The sequence below is a fragment of the Centruroides sculpturatus genome, unplaced genomic scaffold (assembly GCF_000671375.1).
Source record: "Centruroides sculpturatus isolate CEXI.00-Female unplaced genomic scaffold, Cexi_2.0 scaffold32, whole genome shotgun sequence".
Classification (NCBI taxonomy): Eukaryota; Metazoa; Arthropoda; class Arachnida; order Scorpiones; family Buthidae; genus Centruroides; species Centruroides sculpturatus.
In genome coordinates, this window is record NW_019384445.1 from 1,305,089 (window position 1) to 1,332,068 (window position 26,980).

Consider the following 26,980-nt stretch of genomic DNA (forward strand, 5'->3'; position numbering starts at 1 on the left):
TTCATTTTATTTTTAGGTGAAGAATCAGATTGGATTACAGAAGAAAAGTGATAAGACATAAAAAATGTAAAAATTATTTGTATTGAACAAAAAATAAATATAATAATTGAAAATTTTAAATGTTTAATAAATTTTTCAAAAACTGTAATTATTCTGATTGAAAATAAAATATATAAATGTTCGATTTTCAATATTCACAAGTAAATTTTGTATATACAAAATGCACAAATCTCATTTTTAATTTATATCTTTCTCAAAAACATGATGTTATTCTGTGCTGTCTTTATGTACAATAACTCCCCGGGATATCATTTCTGGAATTTCCACTGCAAGCCATGGACCTAGCTGTAAAAAAAACATCATATTTGATATAGTATACATAACTTTTGTATATATTCATAAAGTAAAATGTATTTAATAATTATTATTATTATAGTTAGTTGTATGCTTTCTAAAGCCTATTACAGTGGTACCTCAGGTTACGAACACCCCAGCATACGAAATTTTCAGGATACGACATGAAATTCAACATATTTTTGTTCCACGATACGAACAAAAACTCACCATACGACGTTCCATTAGTTCGCATTTTTCACTTGTTTTTCTTACTACAGTTATTTTTTTTAATGTATTACTTGGCTTTAATTTGAGTATGTTTTTCGCGTTGGAACGAATTATTTGGTTTTACATGTAATCGTATGGGAAAAGATGATTCATTTTCATGATACGATCTCAGTTTCAGAACGGATTAATTTCGTATCCTGAGGTACCACTGTATTTTTCACAGAATTTATTGTAAGAAAAGTGCACATATATATATACATACACACACACACACACACATGCACGCACACATGTATAGCAACATTGGAAAAATATCTTATTAAACAGGTTATGGTAATATACAAAAATGATTATAAGCACAGCATAAATTCAATGTGTGAGAGCTAGGACCCCTAGACTTTGTAATCACCTTTTAAATTCTTTATGGAAAGAGCAGGTTTCCAAAATTTTCTGGGAGGTAGCAAGAGAGAATTTTTGATATATAGTTATTAAATAATAACTACAGTAGAACCTTGAAAACTCGGCCTAATGTGACCGAAGGGTGGCTGAGTTTGTGAAAATGCCAGGTTATCGGGAATGGGGTTAAAAAAATAAGTACGAGTGTTTCCTCAGAAAATACTGTACTGTACTTTTATGTATTGTTTACTTGAGAATATAACAGAGAATAAACTGCCCAAATACCCTTAAACAAAGGAAAAGTACGTCCTTTATGAAGGCTTAGAGCGTTTACTACATGAAAATGAAAATTAATGAATACACTGTGTACAGTAATTTACCTGATAAGACAGACCTCAGAAAAATACTTTATGAGAGCTTTTATACTTTTATAAAGCTGTCTATAATGAAAATTAATTAACTAAGGATTTTTTTGCCCTGCCAGGGTGTGGCCGAGTTATCCGGAGTGCCGGGTTATCGAGAGCTGAGTTTTCGAGGTTCTACTGTATATATTTAATATAACTAACTATATATAATATTTAGTTATAACTCGGCCCTATGTTAAATCACAACACTTTCCAACTAGAGTTTCATTTAAATAATGAATAAAATATTAGTCACATTCATAAACAGATTACTTAGGATTTATTCCTGTAAGTGGATGTTGGTAGACATACATGCTTACAAGAAATACATTTTTGCTTATAATATGCAAATCTTCAATGAATGAAAGAACATTGTCAAAGTGACCCAACAAGATCATCTTTGCTTATGCTGGCTGTGTGTAGCTGTTGAATTTTAAGTCATATTTTCGTTTTTTGTCAAAAGTATTACAACAAAGTCCAGTACTAGCATTTCTAATTTAATAAAGTTTTTGAATTTTTAACAAACTCTGATGCAAACTTTTCTTGCATCATCGCGTTAACATTTTGGATCTTGCAATTTCATTAAGGTGACTACTAGCAGTTCCTGTGGTGTAATCTTAGGAACCAAACATCCAGCTTTTTGACTTAGAGAGGGATTCTAGGAATGTGGGGCAAGCAGTATTTCAAATATGTCGGTAATGAGAAAGAAGGAAAAAAAAAAACTAATTACAAGATCAGAAAGAAATCAAATTATTTGCATTACAAAAGGGTGAAGGATTAATTAAAATAATACAGAAACCTCATTAAGCATCTAAGCTGTGTTTTGACACTCATTACTATGCAGCATGTATGTTTGTAGGGTCAGCAGAATTGTGATGGACATCTGTATGATGCAATTGTGCATTGATGAAAAAAGTAAGTATTTTAGATAACTTATACAAATGCTTAATACAAGCAAANTACTACATGAAAATGAAAATTAATGAATACACTGTGTACAGTAATTTACCTGATAAGACAGACCTCAGAAAAATACTTTATGAGAGCTTTTATACTTTTATAAAGCTGTCTATAATGAAAATTAATTAACTAAGGATTTTTTTGCCCTGCCAGGGTGTGGCCGAGTTATCCGGAGTGCCGGGTTATCGAGAGCTGAGTTTTCGAGGTTCTACTGTATATATTTAATATAACTAACTATATATAATATTTAGTTATAACTCGGCCCTATGTTAAATCACAACACTTTCCAACTAGAGTTTCATTTAAATAATGAATAAAATATTAGTCACATTCATAAACAGATTACTTAGGATTTATTCCTGTAAGTGGATGTTGGTAGACATACATGCTTACAAGAAATACATTTTTGCTTATAATATGCAAATCTTCAATGAATGAAAGAACATTGTCAAAGTGACCCAACAAGATCATCTTTGCTTATGCTGGCTGTGTGTAGCTGTTGAATTTTAAGTCATATTTTCGTTTTTTGTCAAAAGTATTACAACAAAGTCCAGTACTAGCATTTCTAATTTAATAAAGTTTTTGAATTTTTAACAAACTCTGATGCAAACTTTTCTTGCATCATCGCGTTAACATTTTGGATCTTGCAATTTCATTAAGGTGACTACTAGCAGTTCCTGTGGTGTAATCTTAGGAACCAAACATCCAGCTTTTTGACTTAGAGAGGGATTCTAGGAATGTGGGGCAAGCAGTATTTCAAATATGTCGGTAATGAGAAAGAAGGAAAAAAAAAAAAACTAATTACAAGATCAGAAAGAAATCAAATTATTTGCATTACAAAAGGGTGAAGGATTAATTAAAATAATACAGAAACCTCATTAAGCATCTAAGCTGTGTTTTGACACTCATTACTATGCAGCATGTATGTTTGTAGGGTCAGCAGAATTGTGATGGACATCTGTATGATGCAATTGTGCATTGATGAAAAAAGTAAGTATTTTAGATAACTTATACAAATGCTTAATACAAGCAAATATATTTTTGAAAACAAATTATAAGATTGGAATTTACTAATAAGCAATGATGAGCAAATAATATAATATAAAAATAATTTTGTTGTGTAGGTCTCGTAATTGGTATTATTTAATTTTTTACCGACAGCTGTCAAATACCAACCATTAGTTCAATATGGGCCTCATCACAGCTTATGGCAACTTTAACTGTAGGTTTCTATTTTGAAATTTCAAATTATTAAATGTACATCTTGGTGGGCCATTCCATGGCAACCCAAGTCCAAATCAAGGTTAGTCTTTTTAAGATTTCAAGTTATAAATTGAATTTGCTATAAGCCAGACATCATCATATGGATCAAATCATGGTGAGAAGAATCAGACCAATCAACACAAGGGGTCTGGAAGTTCATTGATGTACAAATGAATAGCATAGCAGTTATGACAACCCTGCTAGGTTGGGATCTATGTGTAAACAGATGCTACTTGCAGCAATGAGTTCTTATCATTTGCCACTCAATAATACATTTTAGAAGAGCTAAAATCTTATACAGGTACTCCTCTACTTACGAACATTCAACTTACAAATAATTTGACCCTATGTCTAAAATTTAAATTTTGTGTGGATTCTGAAGTTCTCTTGTTGTTCATGGGGTCAGGAGAAAGATTGAAGTCAATCTTTGGTCAGCAATAAGTAATACATTTTTAATAAATAATTAACGTGGGCTTATTTCTATTAAGTATTGCCATCTCTTTTATGTGAATTCTGAGGTTTCAAGGCCACTCATGAAATTGTAGTTGTAACATTGTGCTGGAAGTTGTAACATTAGAGAAATGGCATTTTTCACTATTGTTTGCATTTTTATAAACTTTAGTAATTAGTGCTTCAAAAATGCATCCAAAATATAGCAGTAAATCTAGCAATGCAAGTGGTGTTGCTTTATTTCTACAGAAACTAAACTGGACATTATTTGGTAATATACAATATAACTGGAATGATTAAGGGATTGAATGAATTCCTGGGCCAAAGGCATAGGCTATTGGTCCTGTTGATCATAGAAGTATTATAATTGGTAACAGTTTTACATATGTTAGTTTTTCCTTAACCAAACATTTTTAATCTTGTCACAGCTGTGTGTTTAGAGGTATTTCATATGAATCATTGATGATGGAAATGTGAGATCTAGAACCTGACCTTTCTTTAAGAATTTAGCCAATTCTCCATCACAATCATTAAGAAAACATCACACAGAAAAATAATTGAATGTCACCCTTCTCATCAACAAACACTAAGAAATTATAACAATCCATTGTTAAAAGATGAGAATGTCAACATTTGAACAAGTAAACAGGATGAATCTAACATTTCACGAATTAAACATAACACTATCCAATCCATTTAGACATCATCTTACCATCGTTGCCGGCCCACCTATGACCCAACACCTGCAACTTTGTCTCCAAAAACTCTGATCACCTGATCATTTTCCCAAGCAAAAGGAGGATATAACAAATAAATAAGCAATTACCTATAAATCAGCAGTTAATTCTCTTTAGAACAAACATTTTCCTCTGTCTTTAATGGCCACCATCATCAGGTTTCTATGTATTGAATGTTTGTAAAAGCAAATTCAAAGAACCAAAAGTTGCACGTTGTGAAGTTATGTGCATGCTCAATGTTGCATATAAAAAATTATTTTTCAAACTGGCTTCCTATTTTAGAAAATTTGATGTTTATATAAATTATAAAGACAAACTTGACGAAGATCTATTTTACATCAAAGTAGGCCTTCCATGCAACTGCTAACGAGTCCATTTCTTTAAAACTGATCGCTGTTTCCCTCTTAAACACTTTAAATATCTCCAGCAGTTTGAGATATTTTAGGTTGGTCTGGTCCACACATCATTGCAGTAATCTTGCATTATCAAAATCAACCCTGACATCATTATCAATGGTGAAAGAGGTAAATGCTGTGGTGGAAAGACCTTTCTGAATGGTATATTTTTGTTCCTTGATCCTTGCTTTTAGGCAACATGAAGTAGCACCAATATATTCACAAGGATGGTTCACCCTATGATTGTAAATAGAGATGGAATATCCTATTTGACATCTGGGATATTATTTCAATCCAATCGTTTCTTGTTTCAGTTCTCTCTTGTTATTGTTTCTTAAACAAGAGAAAACTGTTGGAGATCTCTTGTAAGTGATCCCGTTACTCTTAAAGTGGGCTATTTCTTTGTAGATATTGGTAAGGATCTTGTTGTAAGTAACAGGTAAAAAGGACTTGTCTCTTGGAAGTGCTGTTTCTACTGATTGTTCCTGGTGTGCAACCAGAGTATTAATAAGGTGTGCAGGGCACCCATACTGCTTAGCTACACTTGAAATATACTCCAGTTCCATTCTCCTATCTTCTGCCATCAAACAATGGGTGTAAGCTCTTCTTACCACGGCCTTAAAAGTGGAGATCTTGTAACTAAAAAGGATCATATGATTTTGCATGGATGAAAAGCAGCACATACGAGGTCTTACGGAATACCTTAGTTGTTAACCAGCCCTGTTGTAATGCAATGTCTAAATGTCTACATCAAGAAAGTGTACGCTGGTGGAGCTTGTTGTTCTGCCTGCAACGAGAGGCCATAAGTGTTATTGAAAGCCTTGATGAACGCTGACAAGTTCAGTTTCTTTCCCCAAATAATCAATACATCATCCACATATCTAGTGTACATAATATATATATATATAATATCTAGTAACATAATTTCATTACTCACACCAGGTAAGACATACTGTTCTATGTGCCTCACCACCAATTCACAAAGCATTCTTGAGATGGGACTACCCATGGGTACTTCTCTACCTTGAAGGAAAGTATCTCCTTCAAATACAAAAAAGGCCAAGTGACACATAAGATGTGCTAACTCCAAGATGTTGGAAATATGTCTGGAAGAGTCATTGATATTACAAATGAGGAAGTCCTGTAATTAAACAAAAACATGGCTCTATATGAATGAAAGAGAACATGGACTCAAAGTCACATACCATGAAATAGATGCCCTCCAAGTTGCCAAGAGCATTTAATCTATAAATCAACTCCACAGGATTGGATGCAGTGTGTGAATATTGTTCCATGTTGCTGTTTATAAAAAAGTTGAGCATGCACTCCATAAGAATAAATGGAGATCTTGATTTGTTGACTACCAGATTAGTTGTTTACCAGTTTTATGGAGCTTGGCAAAGGCAAATAAGTGAGGGAAAATTGGTGCCAAGGCTGATGCTCTGGTTACTTTGAGTACTCCAGCTAATGGCTAATTAACTGTACATTTAACCCTTGTTTGAATCTTCTCCAAATACCTGCTAGGGGCCTTAGTGCATTCAGTGTAGTGAATGTACTCATGTAAGCCATTTCTATATGTGTCCCGTTTCATTAGTACAATTAGTAATATCATTGAGGATATAACAACAAAGCACTCAAACTTTGGGGCAATCGTCCATTGGGAACAACCTCTCCCAGACCTGACTGTCCAGCGAAGATCTCAATTAGACCAATCCAGAATCACAAAAAAGAGAAAGAGGGAGGATGCTTCACTGACTTTTGTAAACTCTCTCTCAGCCCCTTAATGTGTTATTAGTGAATTAGGTAGATTGAATAAGCTTATCATCCTTTATACTCAGCTCATTACTCGATATTATGATCTGACTCCTGTAACCTTTGTTTAAATTATAGTTGTTCATTAAATTTTATTCTTATTGAGTTTAATTAATTAATGATGGCTTTTACTTGAGTATTGCCAACACTTTATCGATGACCTCGCTCAACCCACACTTGACCTGACCAGCTGATCCCAGAATCTGGGAGAACATGCAGCAAAAATATGCCATCCAGTGACAATGTGAGTGGTTTTCATCAGATCATTGCTGGTAAATGGGTTAGGGTGCACACAGTAACCCTGGTTCCTCACAGAAAGATGGCTTCAAACTTACAGGAAGATTTATTACAAAGTTTTGATTTAATTTCCATAAAATAAATTGAAAAAGTAATAATTTTATATTTTGCATTGCATAACATATGTTAATGTGCAAAATTTAATGAATTTTTATGAAATAAATAATTCATTCATTCCAAACAAATCATTACACTCACTATACATATTAAAATTTGTAAGTTAGAGATTCAAGGAGGAATGGTACAGTCATGGAAAACAGAACAATGCCCTTTGATTCCCTTAGCTGATCCATAATAGATAACAGAGATAGAAACCCATACAAATATTTGTTTACACATGCTGCCATGACTTAATTAACAAACCTAACTTAATACAATATTAAATATATATAAAAAAAATTACTTACACCAAGAGCAATGGCATGAGCTATGCCAAATTTTGGAACATTCCTAGCCCACAATGGTTTGAAGTGATCCGTCATGCATATTTTTCCACCCCTGTAATATGTGAAATATATTAAATAAATTTGCAAGTTTCTATAACAGAATCTCAATCAATTACCTGTACATCTTGGCAGTTTTACCATCTAATTCAGGAAGAGCAATTTCTGGTGCCGTAGTTGGATACGTTACCGGAATCTTTAACAATAGAATTTGTAATTAATAAATTACTTTCATAATTAAAAATAAATAAATAAATAAATATATATATATATATATATATATATATAATAATGCGAAACTTATCAGCTTACGTCAAATTCTATATCAAATTCATACTTCATAAGTTCGTGAATATACCAGCACTTTCCAAACCAACGGGTTCCGTCTTTATTTGATTCTAACCGAAACCAATCATTGTCCTTTTCTTTATTGGTCTCTACATACTGAAATATTATCAGTAAATTATTAATTAAAACTGTATTTAAAATTAAAAATAATGTTTTAACATTAAGATAATTTAGATTGTGTTTTCCTAACTCAAAATTGACTGTCTAATCATCTGAGGTACATTTGCCAATGCAAATTAAAAAGAAAATTAATGAAGAATTAAGTTATGCAAGATTTACAACTTTTTAAAACATAAACTACTTAAAATGTTGTTCTACATAACATACAAAATACAAGAAAGAGTAAATTAACAAATTGCTAAAATTATGACCCATAAAATACCTTAAGAAAACACAACACATACCTAATGACATGATACATGACATCTACAGCAATATTAAAGCCAGATTTTTTCATGTTTTCTTTCTGAAGCTGAATTTTCTTGTCTTTCATATAATAATTTTAACAATCATTTCAGTTTATCATTTCTAGAAGTCAAACAGGCTATCAGCAGACTAAAACTGTCTAATTTTAGTTCCTGATCATGTACCAGTCATATTTTTATCTAAATTACAACCCTCTACAGGCGTCATATTGTCTAAACTTTTCTCTAGATTAATCCAACATAATACCATTGTTTTGGAATGAAGTTATTCTACTATAAAAGTTATCAGCAAAAAAGATACTAACTCTTTCAGACCTATCACCCTATACATATCTCAAATAATTTTAGCATTGCTGGAGAGCAATGCTAAAATTATTTGAGATATGTATATACCAGAAAATGTATACACCAGTAACTTCTAAACTATATCTTATTCAACACCGGTATTCACCACCACTCAACTAACACTAATCTACTTGAAACCCTTTTATCATCTTAGACAATCTTGAAAATAATAAAGATACCTATGTCATTTATCTTGATATCTCACAAGCTTTTGATTTTGTTCTACCTAACATACTTCTACATATCCCCATGAATACTTTGATATTAACCCTGTTTTATTAAGTTGGATAAACAATTATTTCTATCAAGACTATGCAAGATAAACAATTTTGAATTTCTAGATTTTCCCCATTAGTGGCATTCCACAAGGTTCAATTCTGAGCAGTCTATTTTTCTCTGCATACATTAACAATCTCTTCAACAATATTAATTCTAAAGTAATAGGAGTTTTATATCATCAGCATATGCTAAATCATGATCCAAACGTTTTACAGACCTTAAAATTCTCTCTGACTTTTAGTAAAATAAATTTAAAAATCAATATTTGTAAAATTGTAGTGATATGTTTCTCTCTGATTAGAAATCCACCATTTCCACATTTATAATCATATTCTAAATTATGTAACTTCATTTAGTGATCTGGGAGTCATCTTTGACAATAAATATCTAAAGGACATATAGAAAAATAGCAAAATATATCACAAACTGATGGGGAATTTTATGGTTCTTTTGTAAACCCATATTATCAAAAACTTTACTAAGAATGATATTTTTTACAAACTTCCAGTCTTTAATAGATTATTGCTTACCAATCTGAGCAATGGCAACTCCTTTACTAAACAAGGTCATTAAAAGAAATATATAAAGTTTATTTCCTTTTAAACAAATTTTGTCATCTCCCTTACACTAATAATAACAAGGTCACAAGAATCAGACTGGGATTACATTAATTTTAAAGAAAGAGTCAAGTATTTTGACCAAATTTTAACCTATAAATATTTTAATGGCATCATAAACAATTACTGGCTCATGTTAAAAGTTCCTTCTAGAGTAAGCAGATCTCAATCTTGTTTACATAACCGTTTTTATTGTTTATCATAAGTCACAGATCCTTTTTTTTTAAATCAATCCATCAATCATATGTTGCCCATTGGACATCACTTTCATCAAGATTTTATAAAATATAAACATTATTGTCAATGCTTTCATCATAATGTATGATTATCTTAATCTCCTTTTATCATTTGTCTTGATCTCCCTCTCTTTTAAAAATTTTTTTAATTTGATTTCTTTATTGTTATTTTATATTGTTTTTTTGGGGTAAATTCTGTTATTCGGGGGTGGAAATCTCTTCAGGGATGGTCAGTTGACAGTTCCAATAATATGTAAAATAAAATAAATAAATAAATTAATTAATTTGAATTGTCCAATTTCTAACATATATTGAGATTAGTATTAATGCATGTAGCCACACTTAAATTTAAAGGCATAAAAATTTATTCAGAATTATAAAATATCATACCATCACAAAACTATCTTTACAATAGTTATTACAAGGCAATCTGTAAATTCTTACTTTTGTAAATTTTTATATAATGAAATAAAATTTTTATATTAATTAATCAAAGTAGCAAAAGCAATCTCTAATCATATAATTCAAACAACTGTCTACCGGCATTACAGAAAAATATGTTTAATTCACAAGTACTTTTGATAGTTTATAACCGTCCTCTTCAGGCAATATGGTGAACAAAACATCAGAAATCTAGAGATACAACATTTTCAAATTTTTCTCATGCACGAACACAGAACATAGAATTACAAATATAAAATTATAATGATATACACAATGGCTGTCACTAATAACATTAACAGAATTAATATACAAAAAATAACTGATAACAAAATAAACAATAATTTAAACAATAAACAAATACAATGGAGTACCAAGGATGTCACAATGTTTTTTTTAAAAACTGTACAACCTATGATTTTAGAAAGTTGAATAGCACAACCCATAACCCTGGTATATCAAGTGTGGGAGGGTTACACGGACAACATTTGATGTAATGAACAAAGACTCCCATATTAACAAGGTTTTCCTGTCCCCACAATGTTTTACCAGCAAAATTTGCAACCAAAAAGATTGAACTAACAATTAGAAATTGGTAAATTTATGGGTTAAAGTTTATAGTGATTATATATAAAGCTACATACACACAATGAAGCTGAGAGAAAGTTTAGTTAATTTTTTCTTTTATGACTTTATAACTCATACATACAACTGAATACCGCAACAGAAAATTTCATTTGATGTAAATGATTTTATGGTACGTAATTAATAACAATCCACGAAAAACCTTTTTTTACGAGTGTTATGCGAGTCATAAAAAAAGGTTTTTCGTGGATTGTTATTATTCAACGCAGTGTTAAGTGGTTGGAAGTCGTTTATCTTGGTACGTAATTTTTGTCATAAACAAAAAATTCACATACCATAAATTTATGATAAATTCACGTATCATAAATTACACACACAATTAATTTTGGAAAATATATATATATATATATATATAATAAATGAAAACATTATATTATTTATAAATATATATATAAAATATTTTTAAATAAACTATCACACACAAAACCTTTTTAACCAGTAATTGAACTTTAATGTAATTTCCAAATGTTTTCGGACTTCGCCAAGGTTTTGTGTGGCAGTTTATTTACTCGTTCTAATAAGTTGAGAAGACTGTTATAAAATATTTTTGTTAAATAAAGAAAATCTATGTTAAAATATATTCACGTCATACAATTGCAATGCTATACAATATTCTGTTCCAAAAGTGATATAGTACCAGACTAGTCAAAACAAAACAAAAAAAAAAAAAAATGTTCTGTGGAGATTTTGAACATAGCAGGAATCTAACAAAACACATCATAGTTTTCCTCAAATGACTACATTAGTTCATCATTCTACCATCAGATATCAGGTGACACTGTTGCAACATGGTAGCTACTGGACAGGAGAAAGCATTTTGCATCCTAAAATTTTATATTAGTAACATAGTGTCCAGCAGCAGTTTCATACCCAATATGGTAAAGTACACCCTGCCAAAAACTCAATCTTCAGATGGTATGATCAATTTAACAGAACCAGTTGCATTTGTGAGGAAAGTTTCTTGCCATCCTTTGGTGTCTAATGAGGGTGGTGAAGCAATTTAGCACAGTCCACAAAAGTCTATGGTCAGAGCCAGCCAAGAAATGGTTTTCTGTAAAAGCTGTGTGGAGCTTATTGAAGAAATGTCTGAATGTATACCCTTATCAACTCCAGTAGTTGCATTATCTAAAGTAGGGTGATCAGGAGGGGTGATACTGAGCAGTGTCATTAAGCAAAATGAGTATGTTGTGATGTCACATAACTTAACAAATGATCAGCAAGAAATGCAATATTGAACCTCACGGAATTCTCATTAGGAATGACTCATTGACAATTATTGAATATTACTTAAATCCTATTTTATTGAAACATAGGCAAGATTATTACTTTCATTTTAAAACTGTATCATTTAATATCGTTTATAGCAAATATAATGTCTGTATAAATGATAATTACAATATATTTATAAAATAGACACTCCACTTAAGATTTACTGCTGTAACCCATGCTAATATCACATGATCGAAATAAGAAGAAATGATCCTCATTGCATATTGGTTAATTTCCATTATTAGTGATACACGTGTGTCACTGATCACTTGAGACAAACACACCAAATTTGTGTGTCTCAAAAGACTGTGTACAAACCCAATGAGAATGGCAAAGGTGTACTTGAGTATTGTTCTATGCCATACATTCATTAGAAATGATCATTGAAATTAAGTAGGCAAACCTTTTCACAATGACAGTTGTTGCATTCAGTACTGCCTCCCAGATCTTCCCAATTTTGACTGTTTTTAGTATTTCATTGTAGAATCAATCTTTGAATAGAGCCATTTTATTAACACACAAATATAACATAACCAATTTACAGATCAATAAATAAATAAATATTGTAATATATTCTGAAACTGTGTCTTCCTTTATTTGAATAATTTGTTATCACTACTAACAAATTATTCAAATAAATAAATTTTAAAAAATAAGCAATATTCATCAGTTTTAGACCCCATTTTCACTGATTTTGAATCTCCCCAGTTGGATTTTAAATGTTATGGCCATCTTAACCTTTCAACAATGGAATAGTCAGGTATGGTGCTACCCCTTAGTAGTGGAGAATAAATGTGCGAAATTTTTAGAGTATTTTTCCACACATTTTTTTCTCATTACCATTTTGGAAAAAGATTTTGTAAACAGTTATGTCTAGTAAAGAAAAGTCTTGTTTTTATTGTTACATAATTCATTTTTTTATGTGAATTTTTTTTTGTGGTACTTTTAGGCTAGTTTTTGGCTGACTACAGTTCTGAGTCATTGCAAGAGCTAATGGAATATGGGTTCATAGAAAGATGCATTTAAATGATGAAGCAGCATTCTATCTTAGCAGTAAGGTAAACAAACACAACATGTGAATTTGGGATACTAAGAATCTTCACTCATTTGTGAGACATTCTCTGCTGTTTCCAATTCAAAATTGTACAGAACTTTCTTTTGATGGTAGTACTCTCATGGATCAACATACTTTGGCACATCAACAGAGTGACTTATGCATGATTTTACCAATCAAGTAAATGGAGTCAATTCGCTATAACAACAATAAAAAAATATCTGTAAATTTTCGTCAGATTGAGTTTCCAGCACTTGTTTTTAGTAGATAAAAGCAATATCACCCCAAACGAAGGTATGACGGATGCAAGAAAGATGTCTGAATGTCACAGTTCCTTTTTTTAGAAATTATTTGTAATTTTAATTGGATATATATTTTGTGTTTTTTAAAAGGACTTTTTAAACTTCTGGCAACAAGTAGCCTAAAAGGAAAGGTCAGTTGCCAACGATGTGTATTGTCTGGAACACAGAAATAATAAATGGTGATCCCTTTTTGGGCAGACTGTCTTCAATTTTATTAATAAAAAAAACACATAAACACATAATTGACATACTGATGGATTGGTCATGCTGCTGGTGATCATCAACTTTGAAGTAGCCTCCTTAGTTTCCTGACACGACCCAGTGCAACCCCAGTTTTTTTGTGGGGTATGTGAAAGATCTTATTTACACACTTATCCTTCAGAATCTACCAAAGATGATGAATTCTATTGCAGTGGCATAGCATGGGTGTCAGCCGCCCGGGGCGGAGGAAAATTTCACCGCCCCTTTATTTAGGTATCTCAATTTAAAAGACTAAAATTCAGTTTCGTCACAGAATAAGTAATGAAAAATTCCGTGCTCATTTCAATCGGTCCGAATTGTAGGTGCAACAAAAATATGAAATGAAATGGTTCAAATTTTTACAAGATATTATTATTTATTGTGAAATTTTGCCGCCCGGGGCGGGCCGCCCCTGCCACGCTACACCAAAAATATGAAATGAAATGCATAAAATATGAAATGTTCTATCATAGCAGCAGTGGAAACCATTGATGCCAATATACTTTAATGCATTTGACAGGGCCAACATTTGCAGTGTGTTCTCAATCACTCTGCAAATGTCAATCGATTGAGTCATACTGAGTACTAAAAACAATCGTGTCAGGTAAACTTTCACAGTTATTTTACACATATCCTACATATACAAATTGGGTAGACGTTTCAGGGAAGAACTTTTAGGTAATTTGTTAGTAAAAATGTATCTCTGAATGAGGTGGTTGGGGCTTTATCAGAGCTGCAGCCATATGTTAAACCTATTCCAAATAAAATATGTTAAAATCGTTCAATTCTTTGTACAAATTCTGCCATCCATAATTACCAATAAGATTACTGTAGATGCAATATTTGTATATTTTTTGTGATAAAAAGTTGAATGGAAAATAAAGTTGCTTGGCTTTTAAATGCCACGTGGCCTTGAAATACGCCATCAATTTTGTTTAAAGTTAAAATTAATACAATACTTACTTTAATCAACGCTTGATATTCTTCTTTTAGTCTAGATGGCCACTGTTCCTTATCTCTAGGTCCAGCTTTCGTTTTTAATAACGGTAAACTAGTCAAAGTTCTCTTCGTAGCTTCGTCAACCATCTTGTTTTGTAGCCAAAAACCCGCCAACTGCCACACGGCAGTGAAAATCTGGAATGTTTTAGCAGCGCCACCTTTTTTCGAAAAGAAAAATGTTAATATAGACAGTATATTTTAATGTAATTATAAAAATATCTTTGTATTGCAGAGAAAGAAATCGATGGCACTGATTTTAGGAATTGGTATCGGATTATTTATTTTGATTTTAATGTGGACTCTTACAATCGCTAGCTGTATAATAGTAGCCAAGACCAAAGGATTCGGGTATGTAAATTCACGTTGCCAGATGTAGGGATTTCTCCCTAACTAATAGGGATATTTTATCTGAAATAGGGAAAATTTTTAAATAATATATTTTGATTTGCCCATTTCTATACTTTCCCCCTGAAATTTCGTATTAAAAACACTATTATTGCCTTTTTCATCAATGACATTTAAAGTTTTCGTTATTTCATTATTTTTATACAGACTGGCCATAAAGAACCCATGTATGTTAATTAGAAATTATCTACATATTCTCCCGCTACTGCTGATGTATACTTGAATGGTCCTCAATTGCTCAAAGCGAATTGCCATAAGTTATTAAGTCTTGACTTTGCATGGAGGTTGCATCTTTTGTTGGAAGTTTGCAAGTCACAGATCCACAAGATCTGACATTGTCAGCAAACTAATTGCCCAACATGCAGCAACTTTCAGTAAGTTGCCAATGTGAAGACAGCGACACCAGAAGAAAGATTGGGAAAGACGAATTTAGGGGGTAGAATACCGAGTTTGCTCATTATCAGCTGATGCTGCATCAAATCCATGTCGGCTACTTAAACAGAGATTAGTTTTGAACATTAGGACAAATGGATTCTCCAATGAGAATTGGACAGATTATATTGTATATAGTCTATTATACTGAAATGTTACAAAAAAATGTAACTGTAAAATAAGAGAGCAATTATTTTATTCTGACATTAAAAATTGCAGCCTGGCATTGTGACAATCATATTTTTTAATTTATTTAATTTAAAATATATGCTCTCCATCTTCAAATTAGCACTGTCTTGCCCCTGTATATCATACTTTTCCTTAAGAAATTGAGTCATGCCAATCATCTAATTCCTTTCAGGGAAAATTTTTTGAATTAAAATAATATGACTTCCAGTTTGCATATAGAACCTCCTATCCTTAAGCTTTCCATATGTAATCTTGGCTTTTGTCTATCTAACTCTGTTCTCGAGATTAAGGAAGGACTGTGGGAATTTATAGGTCTACTATTTTTTCAAATTGCTGCCCAATAAATAATCAAGTACATCATCTTATGCATAGAGGTTTTATGGCTACTCTGTACACTTATTTTATTATATAAGCTTAAATTATTTCTAAACCAATTTCAAGAATTGAGGATTATTATTAAGATAAAAATATATTATTATTATATTCTGTTAAGATTAAGATTCTAATATTTCTCAAACACATATAGCTATCTCTATCTTTCGTCTTGGAAGATTTTCATTAAACCCTATTTACTTTCAAGCCCATCCTTGATATCAATACAATAATGACAGCACATCTTGGATTCTAATATCAATCAAATATTTTTATTATATTTTAAGTATACTGAAATATGTAAATGTAAAGGAAATAAACAAATGACAGATTTCTGTAATACTGTATTAATAATATGTGCCTATATTTATTTCAAATATATAGAAATGCTTATATACAAATTTTTAATAAGGAAAAAATCAGTAAATAGAGTATATATAGATATTTAAAAAAAAACTTAATACAATACAAATGTGAAACCATTTATTATCATATTTACAAGTTCTCTAAATTCTCAACTTAATCCTCATAATTATTAACACACATATTCCAACACTTTATCAAAGCTTCTGTATAAGTCTTGGATCTGCTGCCTAAGCCACATATGCATTTCATGTTCAATCACTTTTTCACTTGTGGAATGTTTGTGCTACTAAAAATCACCTCCGAAACAAACAGGTGATCATCTAGGGCTTTAAGGCTGTTCAAGAAGTTTCCAGTCTGGTTGTTCAATTTCTTCCTGGCTAATTTAGCTATTTGCTAATTATTAACTAACTGTCATTTTTAACTATTACATATTAGTTTGTGACCTATTTACTGACTTCCCCTCATAATAATACATTTTTGAGATTTAACATACTAATTTCGAAGTCTTAATAGTGATTCTGAACTAAAATCTACAATTTTACTTAAAAAAAACAATAAACTATGACAGAAAAACCAATCATTAGTAAAAAATATATAAGAAATTTTTAATTGCACTCACAAAGATGCTTTATTATTCAAAACAAAATTTCCTTCAAAGTTTTAATTATATTTAATTAATTCCTTGATTTATTTAACTTAAAAACAATTAAATTTTTATTTTCTGCATTTTTATATGTTATATTGAAATATTCTTTTATATATTTTTTAAATTTTATTAATTTTTCAGTTATATTGCAACCTCTGCTTTTGTCGCTTCTTCTTTTGTAACCACATTGCTGATCTGGATTCCTCGAGAACCACCCACGTACGATTCAAGATCGGATATTCGAATATATGATTCTTTGTTTATATGGAGAATTATTTTGATCATCATAATGACTCTTTCTTGTGTTTTTGCATTTTCTAATGTACTTTCATATTTAATGGAGCCAATTTTTGCCAAACGTATTAAAGGATCTGACAAATGGACTTCAAATAACAACTGAAAATTATTGTAGTGAAAATAATGAATGTATTTTATTATGTTGTAAATAGCTTTGAATAAAATTAATTTGTGTAATTTGTGCCTTTAATTATATTTTTTTAAATTAAGTTTTTAGTGAATGAATATAAAATTTATTAAATCTATGATGATATAGATTTATTATTATTGAATATCACTACATTAAGATGAAGTACAATAGATACTAAATCAATACACCTTTAACAGTGGATGAAGTTGAAGGAAAGCTAATATTTTTTTACTCAGTCAACTAGCTAGTAATAGAGCTTGTTTACTCTATCTTGTCATCTTTTCTAACTGACACTAGTATTCCATTTTCATCCATCTATGCCTGAAGATGAAGATGTTAGTGTTCCTTTAATCTCATTTACTGTTAAAGATGCATTGATTAATTCAGTAAGTTAACTACACAGGTGTAACATATAATTATAAAGTGAAATTCGTCACTATATGAGAACTTTTTCCATAAAAGAAATAATAAAATATATAAAATTATTATTGTAGCATAATTTGTATGATGCATTTTAAGAAAATTGTTCAAATATAAATTCAACTTGAGCTATTTTTCTCAGAATATCACAACAAGAAAAGCAATTTGAATTGAATAATTTGTATTATAACTATTAAAGAAATTTTTAATAAATTCAGCCTTCAGATGAAATTATTATTAGAAATTAGATCTAGCAGAATACAAAGAATCTTCAAGTTTCTTTTTTTATGTAATAAATTTTTTTCGTTTAAAACAGTATTAAGCTTATATAAATTAATAAACTTCTAGAAAATAATTGTGATTTCATAACTAAAAACTAAATTTCTAATTAAAGAAATTATGTATAAGTATACTATCAGTTATTAGTACTATGCACAAAGTTTTAAGCACCTCAGGAAGATTTTCTTTTCCAAAAATCTGCAAGTATCATCATTTGTTCTTGAAAACATTGAATTTTGTACCTTTAACATTGTTGCATCTAAGCCAGGGCTTCTTAAACAATATTTTGCATTAAAATCTCGCAACCCCAAATGGGGTCACGAGATTTTAATGCAAAATATTGAAAATAATTTGTGAGAGTTTGAAAATGGCATGCTTTGTGTCATAGGTTTCGTGAGTTGCACTTTGTGTCACTTCTGGTGCAGCAAAACAATGATTCAACAACACTGATTGTAGTGCGAACTAGTGTAGTGTTGTTACTTTTCAGTGTATTCAGTTGTCTCTGTTCCATAACACAAGAGTGAACTGTGGTAGTACACCATTATTGTTTTTGCAAATTTGTATATATCTTTATTTTATATTTTTTGGGTCACGAAAAAAATTACAATCATAACTGGAGTCGTGAATAAAAAAAGTTTAAGAAGCCTTGATCTAGGTCCACTTTCATCCTCTTAGCAATGTTAACATTTCTAATAATTAGCTGATAGTATGAAATTATTTTAAATCATATTGATTCAAATAAAAATATTTCATTAAAAAATTAAGTGCTATATTTAGTATCATTTAAATTAACATATCAAAACAATTCGAATTTATAATTTTGATTTTTTTTTACTCTTAATTTACCAATAAATATTTAGCAGAAATATACTGTAATTCCAAAATTCTAAATCAATATTAACTCATTGCAGATTGCCAAATATATTGTTGTTGTATCATATTTTTTATCACATCACTTACCTTTGTTTTAAGCTAGTTTTACAAAAATAGATAATATATTCAGAATAATAAAAATTTAATTGAGAAATACAAATTCAAAAATGGGTTTGGTCTGTGAATCAAATTATAAATAGGATAAAGCTAATTAAGCATGAAACAAGTGCCATTTCATCTATACAAAATTTATTACAGTTTCCTTAATTTCAAAAATTTCAGATAGCAGTTGGAGTTAGAAGTTTGGCTCAAGTGTTTGTAACAGCCTATGTTGCTGAAAAATAAAATATTTTAATGAGATAATGTAAAAATAAAGGTAAATAAATTTATTTTTACATTATCTCATTAAAGGTATTTATTTTTCAGTGACATAGGCTCAAGTATTCATTTTACAATTCATCCACAATTGCTGGTGTGTGTCTATCATTACTCTTAGTATATTTTTTAATGTTATTAAAGATATAATATATTATTATTAATTATATTATATTATTACTGTATTATTAATGTTAGCACAGCACTTAGAAACCAAAATTAAATGAAAGTAACATTAAATAGATTTAATAAAAATTTGAAAAAAATATTATTTAAAGAGATGTTTTGTTAAAATTATTTATTTATCATTGCAATTTTGTTACTTGATAAATCTAACATTCCGTTTTTTTAAACTAACCTGGATATTGGACCCAATCTGGCCACCCTTGAGGACATTGATAAAAATGCCCTCTTAGTAACCACAGGATGGGAAGAATAAAAGCAAATAATAATAGAATAAAAAAATAAAAATAATAAGAAATTTTGCTATAAATTTTGCTATTATAGCAAAATTTTCTTTTGAAATTTAATGCATTCTCACATGATGAAGAATTTAAATTACATTTATGAGTTTAAATTTCTTTTTACTGATGAACTCTATGTGAGTTAATAAAAATAATAGTGTATGGTAAACTGAAATGAATATTTTAACAATGTTTTATGAACATTTATACTATATTTGTAATAAAATAAATATGATTACATTCAATGTATAATCTGATCTGCAAATTTTCTGGAACTACTGCATTCAATATTATGTGTCAAGTATTAAATGGCAAATCAATTCCACCAATTTTAACAACCCACAAGCATTAATGATCAGTTAAACTGTAAAACTATTTGCCTACTCACCACAATGAGTTTAATTCTTATCAAATACAAATGAGAAAAATCCAGTTGTATATTTTTTTACAATTACAATAATCAGATAGATAAAAAATTTTTCATTGAAAGATCATTTTTCTAGCATTGCAAATCTGAAAAACAGACAAACCTTTTCATTTCTGGAAAGCAAACAAATATAGTCAATTCTATGGCTAGTTCAAGTTGAACAATAATTTCAATTAGATTTGTTCATTTATTTTACTAATCAAAATAAAATAATAGTTTATTTGACAAAATAATTTATAATTTCATTTTAGATTGTTATGTATCAAAATAATTATAATCCAATACTAATTAAATAAAATAGAAGTGATATATATAAGTATATATCATCAACATTTTACTGCTTTTCAGAATTGTTAGGAATTTAAGAGAAATGTAAATGATTTCATTTGTATGTGCAAATTACACCGATTTTTGATAATTTCAAAATTAAAGATTATTATATTAATAATTTAACAACAAAAATATATTTTTTGGCTCTCCCAAAAGTATAAATAATACAAAATTGCAATATTTGAAGCATAAGAAACTTAAAATTACAAAAATAAAAATATATAACACCACATATCACTTTTACTTTGTTGTCGAGTAATAATTTCAAAACTTTCCAAAATGCCACATGGAAGAGAGTATGAAAGAAATTGCATGAATATGGAAATTGAAAACAGAAGGCTATAGTGTCAAGGAAATTGCTGTTTTAATGAACAGATTTCTCCTGAAGTTTATAAAATTTTGAGAAAATCATCACCAATACCTTCTAGACGTTGATCAGAAAGACTCAAAATTAGATCTCACAGGGATGATAATTGAATTGTGTGCTTTGCATCACAACAGGATAAATCAGTTTGTCAAATTTTGTGTGAAAGTGGTTTAAAAATATCAAAAAGCACTGTTCATCAAAGAATTTCAGCAGCTCCATATATGAAATTTGCTACCTTGATGAAAAAAACCATCACTAACAAAACGTTAATTGGCAAGAATGCAGTGGGCTAAAAATCTCATGCAGTGGAATGACCAATGATTTTGTCCTTTTCAGTGATGAAAAGAAATTTAATTTCAACGAGTTCATTACTGACATGATATTAAGAGAATGCAGTTTTTCAGCAGATCATAGGGTTGTAGTTCTGTTATGGTATGGGAACTATGTTGGATTTAATGGATTATCAGGTTTAGTGATTTTAACTGGTAGACAGACATCGAAGTTATCAAGTACTACTAAAAAATAATTTATTAACTATTGGATAAGAAATTAGAAGACCTGATTGGATTTTTCAAACAGGACAAAGCCAGTATTCATTGTACACATTCAACAAATAAGTGGCTCTAAGATCACAATATTCAAGTAATGAATTGCCTGGCAAGAAGCACAGACATTAATTCAATTGAAAACTTGTGGGGCATTCTTATTCAAAAAATTTGTGCTAATAACAAGCATTGTATGACCATTTCAGAGGTTAAACAAGAAATCATTGCATGCAGGTTTCAAATCAATCCAGAAATCTTGCAAAATTTAATTAAATTAATGCCTAATTGCATTTTGGAAGTCATGAAGCATAATAGCAGTTCTATTTCAAATTAAAACAATTTTCATCAGTTTATGTTATGAACTAATTATTCAAAGATTAAACTTACCTATATTTTTGGAATATCAAAAAATAAGAATTTTGTGTTTAACACTATGTAATTGTGTTATATTGTGTACACAATTATATAATGTTGTATTTTGCTATAAATAAATAATAATAACCATTTGCATTGTTAAAAAATGCTTTAATATTTAAAAAAAAATAAAATAGATTATCTATATTTTTGGGATACACTGTATTTGCTTTGTATTTACTGATTNTCACATGATGAAGAATTTAAATTACATTTATGAGTTTAAATTTCTTTTTACTGATGAACTCTATGTGAGTTAATAAAAATAATAGTGTATGGTAAACTGAAATGAATATTTTAACAATGTTTTATGAACATTTATACTATATTTGTAATAAAATAAATATGATTACATTCAATGTATAATCTGATCTGCAAATTTTCTGGAACTACTGCATTCAATATTATGTGTCAAGTATTAAATGGCAAATCAATTCCACCAATTTTAACAACCCACAAGCATTAATGATCAGTTAAACTGTAAAACTATTTGCCTACTCACCACAATGAGTTTAATTCTTATCAAATACAAATGAGAAAAATCCAGTTGTATATTTTTTTACAATTACAATAATCAGATAGATAAAAAATTTTTCATTGAAAGATCATTTTTCTAGCATTGCAAATCTGAAAAACAGACAAACCTTTTCATTTCTGGAAAGCAAACAAATATAGTCAATTCTATGGCTAGTTCAAGTTGAACAATAATTTCAATTAGATTTGTTCATTTATTTTACTAATCAAAATAAAATAATAGTTTATTTGACAAAATAATTTATAATTTCATTTTAGATTGTTATGTATCAAAATAATTATAATCCAATACTAATTAAATAAAATAGAAGTGATATATATAAGTATATATCATCAACATTTTACTGCTTTTCAGAATTGTTAGGAATTTAAGAGAAATGTAAATGATTTCATTTGTATGTGCAAATTACATTNTATAACATAACCAATTTACAGATCAATAAATAAATAAATAAATAAGGAATTCTCTTTTTAAATTGTATTTTATGTATAAACAACATAACTGAAGTCCAAAGTAATTAATCATAAACCTGTTGGATATTTTTAAGCTATATTTAATCTCATATATAGCTCAAAATGCTAATAATTTAGATTTACAATTATATTTTATGTGTAAAAAAAACACGTGATGATGATATGAATATACTGCAATGTCATCGTCTAGTAGGAACTGCAATAACAACATTGATATCAATTGACATTCTAATATAAAAACAGAAAAAAATTTAGTTATTCTAACATTATAATTACATCATTATTGCATATCATAATATTATTTATTTACATCATTACCAATTATTTTTTTGTCTAAACTTTGCTTTCACAGCATTTCATAATGGAATTTGTAGGATCTGATGATAATAAGATTTTTAAAAAATATAATGCCAATCAATTAAATTATCTGAAACTTGGGAAGTCAATCTTGATTGTTAGTTCAATAAACAATTATCCTACATAATCAAATAGCTATTATCTTCTAAAAAATTACATATTATTTGAGAATCACTTCTATTTCATTTTACTTTTCATATGTCAATAATACAAAATATATAAATACATAAGATTTAGAATAATTTAAGGTATGAATAACAAACTAAACTTTTAAACACAAGGCAAGTCAAAAAGGTTTGATCTCATGGTGTGCTGACACTATTTGATTTACTGGGAAATGATAAGTGATATTTGAAGATGTCACTTTTTCTAAAAAGTCAAGTGCCTGAAACACATCAATAATGCTCACATCAGTGTCCAAGATGGCACTGAGCATACAGCAAAATTTGGAGTTGCAGCATGGAAAGCTGTTTAAAAAATAACTGGAAAGCTGTGAGACTTGTGAAATGTGATTTCAATATCACTTTCAACACTTCGCTCGCAAATGACATTATTCTGTTTCTGGTAAATCAAATAGTATCTATATCAGCACATCAAATATGTAGCCAACTTTCTGACTCATTCTGTATATATAAAGTATTAAATTATCTGAAAATATTTTTAAAAAACAGTTAAATTTATTTTAATTATATATTAATCATTAGAATACAAACAAATATTGAAAATACATTTAGATACAATTATGATATTTTGAAAATGTTGAATTCTATTGCTCATTAGATATCTAAAACTTGGTGGATAACTATCACCAGATCAATAGTAAACAGTTTTTAAATAAACAATGAAAATGTCTGGTAAATAACATTTGGGTAAGCTTTGTTTTACATGTTTATAATATTTGGATTATTATTTCTTTAATTGTAATTTTGATTGTCCTTTAATGACAGTTTGATTTCTGATGTTTACAGTTATAATTCTGATAAATTAAACATTTCTACATACTTGTAAAATTTCAAATAATTCAGAAAAACAGCTACTAATTCTAAGATCAATAAACAAATTATTACATTAATAAAAATTTATATTTTCAATGTATTTTGTTGGGGGTAGCAATTGCTTTCCTGACATTGCCATTGTATATTAAATTAATAAACAATTATTACAATAAATCTACTATTGATGCATACAGTCAAATTTATTTAACATTTAATTTGACTGTGGGCAATGTTCATATCACCCTATTAAAAATTCAGTTTTTATATTTGAAATGCCACTAAATGATGCTTGAACTAATTCCAATCATTGCAAAGTTTATTACAAATATTTATATTTAAGAAATAATTTTGATTATAGTTACACGACAAATTTTTTTACAATAATATTTACAATAAACATATTGCATATGCAAATACAGAAAGATTTGTGAAGTCTGGTTAATAGTTTGTCTTTGCACATTGATGAAACCAACTCCTTATAACATCACATACTTCATATATTAATGATGATTAACTTTTCAGGCTAATTCTTTCAGAAAAAAATTAATGTTTTAATGATAAATTATTCATTGGATGCAATATTCCAAGAAATTTTTAAAGTTTGGTGAGATAATCTTTAAAAGCTTTATTCTACGTAACAAAGAAATTGTATTTNGATACACTGTATTTGCTTTGTATTTACTGATTTGAAATAATTACTGAAATTATTTGAATAATCTCACTCAGTAAAAGAATCTATGTATTCTGTTCATTTATGGGTACTGATCTTTTTGAAATATACATTGTTAAAATAAAATTTCTGAAACATTTCAAAAATTTGTGAAAATATCAGATCCCATTCTCACTCCTCAGTCACCCCCATATTATTGTTTTGGCTAGACCAAAACAATAATAATAGAAAATACCTCTTAATACCAATTCGGTGAATGCATTAATACAGTAATATATCTCAACAACAGTTAAACTTTTCCTCGATGATTTAGATCTGCAGTCTAATATTTTCAACTTTAATTTAAAAAATTTGTGCGATTATAATAGAAATCTTATGAAATTTCAATTAGTTAATATAGGTGTCCCTCGCCATTAAGGAGGTCACATTCCAAAAACATGGTACAGTTGGTAAAATCAAAGTCTCTGTGGGTAATAAGAAAATTAGGAAATTTGTTGATATAATCAAAAATAAGTTATTACATTATAATAAATTTCATAAATTTTAATTTTATCCAATTTTTGATATAAACTATATAATTGCAAAACTATAGTTAAGGATATATGATTGCATGCATTTGATATTAAAAAAAAAGTTGATATTTTCAAATTAACTTACTAATTTTGGATGTTTTAAATTTATAATTCAATTTTTTGACAATGTTTTATACCTGAAAATTTTAAATTCTCTTTAGTATGTACAGAGTCATGTGTTTAAAAATATTTTATAAACTTATATTCTAGTAAAAGATAAGACATCAACATTTCCTTAAAATTTTATTTCATAAAGAATTGTAAACAGCAATGTGCTATTTACAAATGATGTACAGTTACATCTAGAATGAACTGTATAGTTCTATAATTTAATTGACTTTTTTAAATTTTATTCAAAAACAATAATCAACAGATAAAATAAACAAAACATTTTAAAATAAGAGGTAGGTTTTGATAGCATTGACAGTTTTAAGTTGAGCTGCATAGTACATTCTATGCACTTAATATCATCAATCAAGATAAAATAAACCAACCATCTCAGCCCATTATATTAAAAAAACAACAAGTAAACAATGCACATCAAAAAATATCATACATTTCCAGGCTTTGGAGGATTGGTATGCGTATTTTTCCTAATTATAAATATTTAAACTATCGAACGTAATAAATAATTGCTACGAAGTAACATTTCACCATTAACAGTATTAACAAATTTGCAAATAGATGAATTACTACAAAAGCAACAATTGTCGTCCAAATCTACTAAAATTTAGCTAATATTTTAAATTCTAATGACTAGTACTAGAAAATGACCACGCAAATCATATTTACGTGATTGGATAAATGATTATGAAAATAGTCAGACTTATTAGGAAAGTTCATTATCACATGGACTTTTTGTTTACAAAAAAATTCTACAGATGTACAAAACTGAATTCACTCCAGAGTACACAAATTTAAATAAACTGTAAACTTTTACAATATTAAATATTTTATATTAGTAAAATTAATACAGAAATTTGTGTGTGTGTGTGTATATATATATATATATATATTCAAAAATAAATATAGCTAGCATTTCTTGGGTTAATTACTCTCATGTACATTGATCAATTTATTTGAAATAACTTTAAAATAAATTTATTTAACATTTAATTTGACTGTG

At 28.9% G+C, this 26,980-nt stretch overlaps 3 protein-coding genes across 3 annotated transcripts in view; 2 read left to right on the forward strand and 1 right to left on the reverse strand.

The window, feature by feature from the left end:
• The window catches only part of LOC111620335 (cilia- and flagella-associated protein 91-like), a 57,676-nt gene extending 57,507 nt beyond the window's left edge, over positions 1–169 (forward strand). The window contains exon 13 of the mRNA XM_023362252.1: positions 17–169. Within this exon, the coding sequence (XP_023218020.1) occupies positions 17–51 (35 nt within the window). The 3' untranslated portion in view covers positions 52–169. The remainder of the gene's footprint in view (positions 1–16) is intronic.
• LOC111620364 (ubiquitin-fold modifier-conjugating enzyme 1) lies at positions 150–15,157 on the reverse strand. The gene is made up of 5 exons (XM_023362290.1): positions 14,886–15,157; positions 8,034–8,165; positions 7,841–7,917; positions 7,686–7,776; positions 150–345 (listed from the first exon to the last, which is right to left on the reverse strand). The coding sequence occupies exons 1-5, from the start codon at positions 15,006–15,008 to the stop codon at positions 268–270; spliced, it is 501 nt and encodes a 166-aa protein (XP_023218058.1). The 5' UTR covers positions 15,009–15,157; the 3' UTR covers positions 150–267.
• On the forward strand, positions 15,136–17,805 carry LOC111620365 (transmembrane protein 218-like). Its single transcript, XM_023362291.1, has 2 exons — positions 15,136–15,269; positions 17,473–17,805. The coding sequence occupies exons 1-2, from the start codon at positions 15,166–15,168 to the stop codon at positions 17,729–17,731; spliced, it is 363 nt and encodes a 120-aa protein (XP_023218059.1). The 5' UTR covers positions 15,136–15,165; the 3' UTR covers positions 17,732–17,805.
• Positions 17,806–26,980: the final 9,175 nt, after the last annotated feature.

Bases quoted from the DNA above. Each gene is read 5' to 3' on its own strand.
- LOC111620364 (XM_023362290.1), bottom strand. From the start codon at position 15,008: ATGGTTGACGAAGCTACGAAGAGAACTTTGACTAGTTTACCGTTATTA. The intron at 8,166-14,885 runs GTAAGTATTGTA...ATAATATTTCAG, and splicing joins AATATCAAGCGTTGATTAAA to TATGTAGAGACCAATAAAGA. The intron at 7,918-8,033 runs GTAAGCTGATAA...CTATTGTTAAAG, and splicing joins AATTTGATATAGAATTTGAC to ATTCCGGTAACGTATCCAAC.
- LOC111620365 (XM_023362291.1), top strand. From the start codon at position 15,166: ATGGCACTGATTTTAGGAATTGGTATCGGATTATTTATTTTGATTTTA. The intron at 15,270-17,472 runs GTATGTAAATTC...TTAATTTTTCAG, and splicing joins GCCAAGACCAAAGGATTCGG to TTATATTGCAACCTCTGCTT.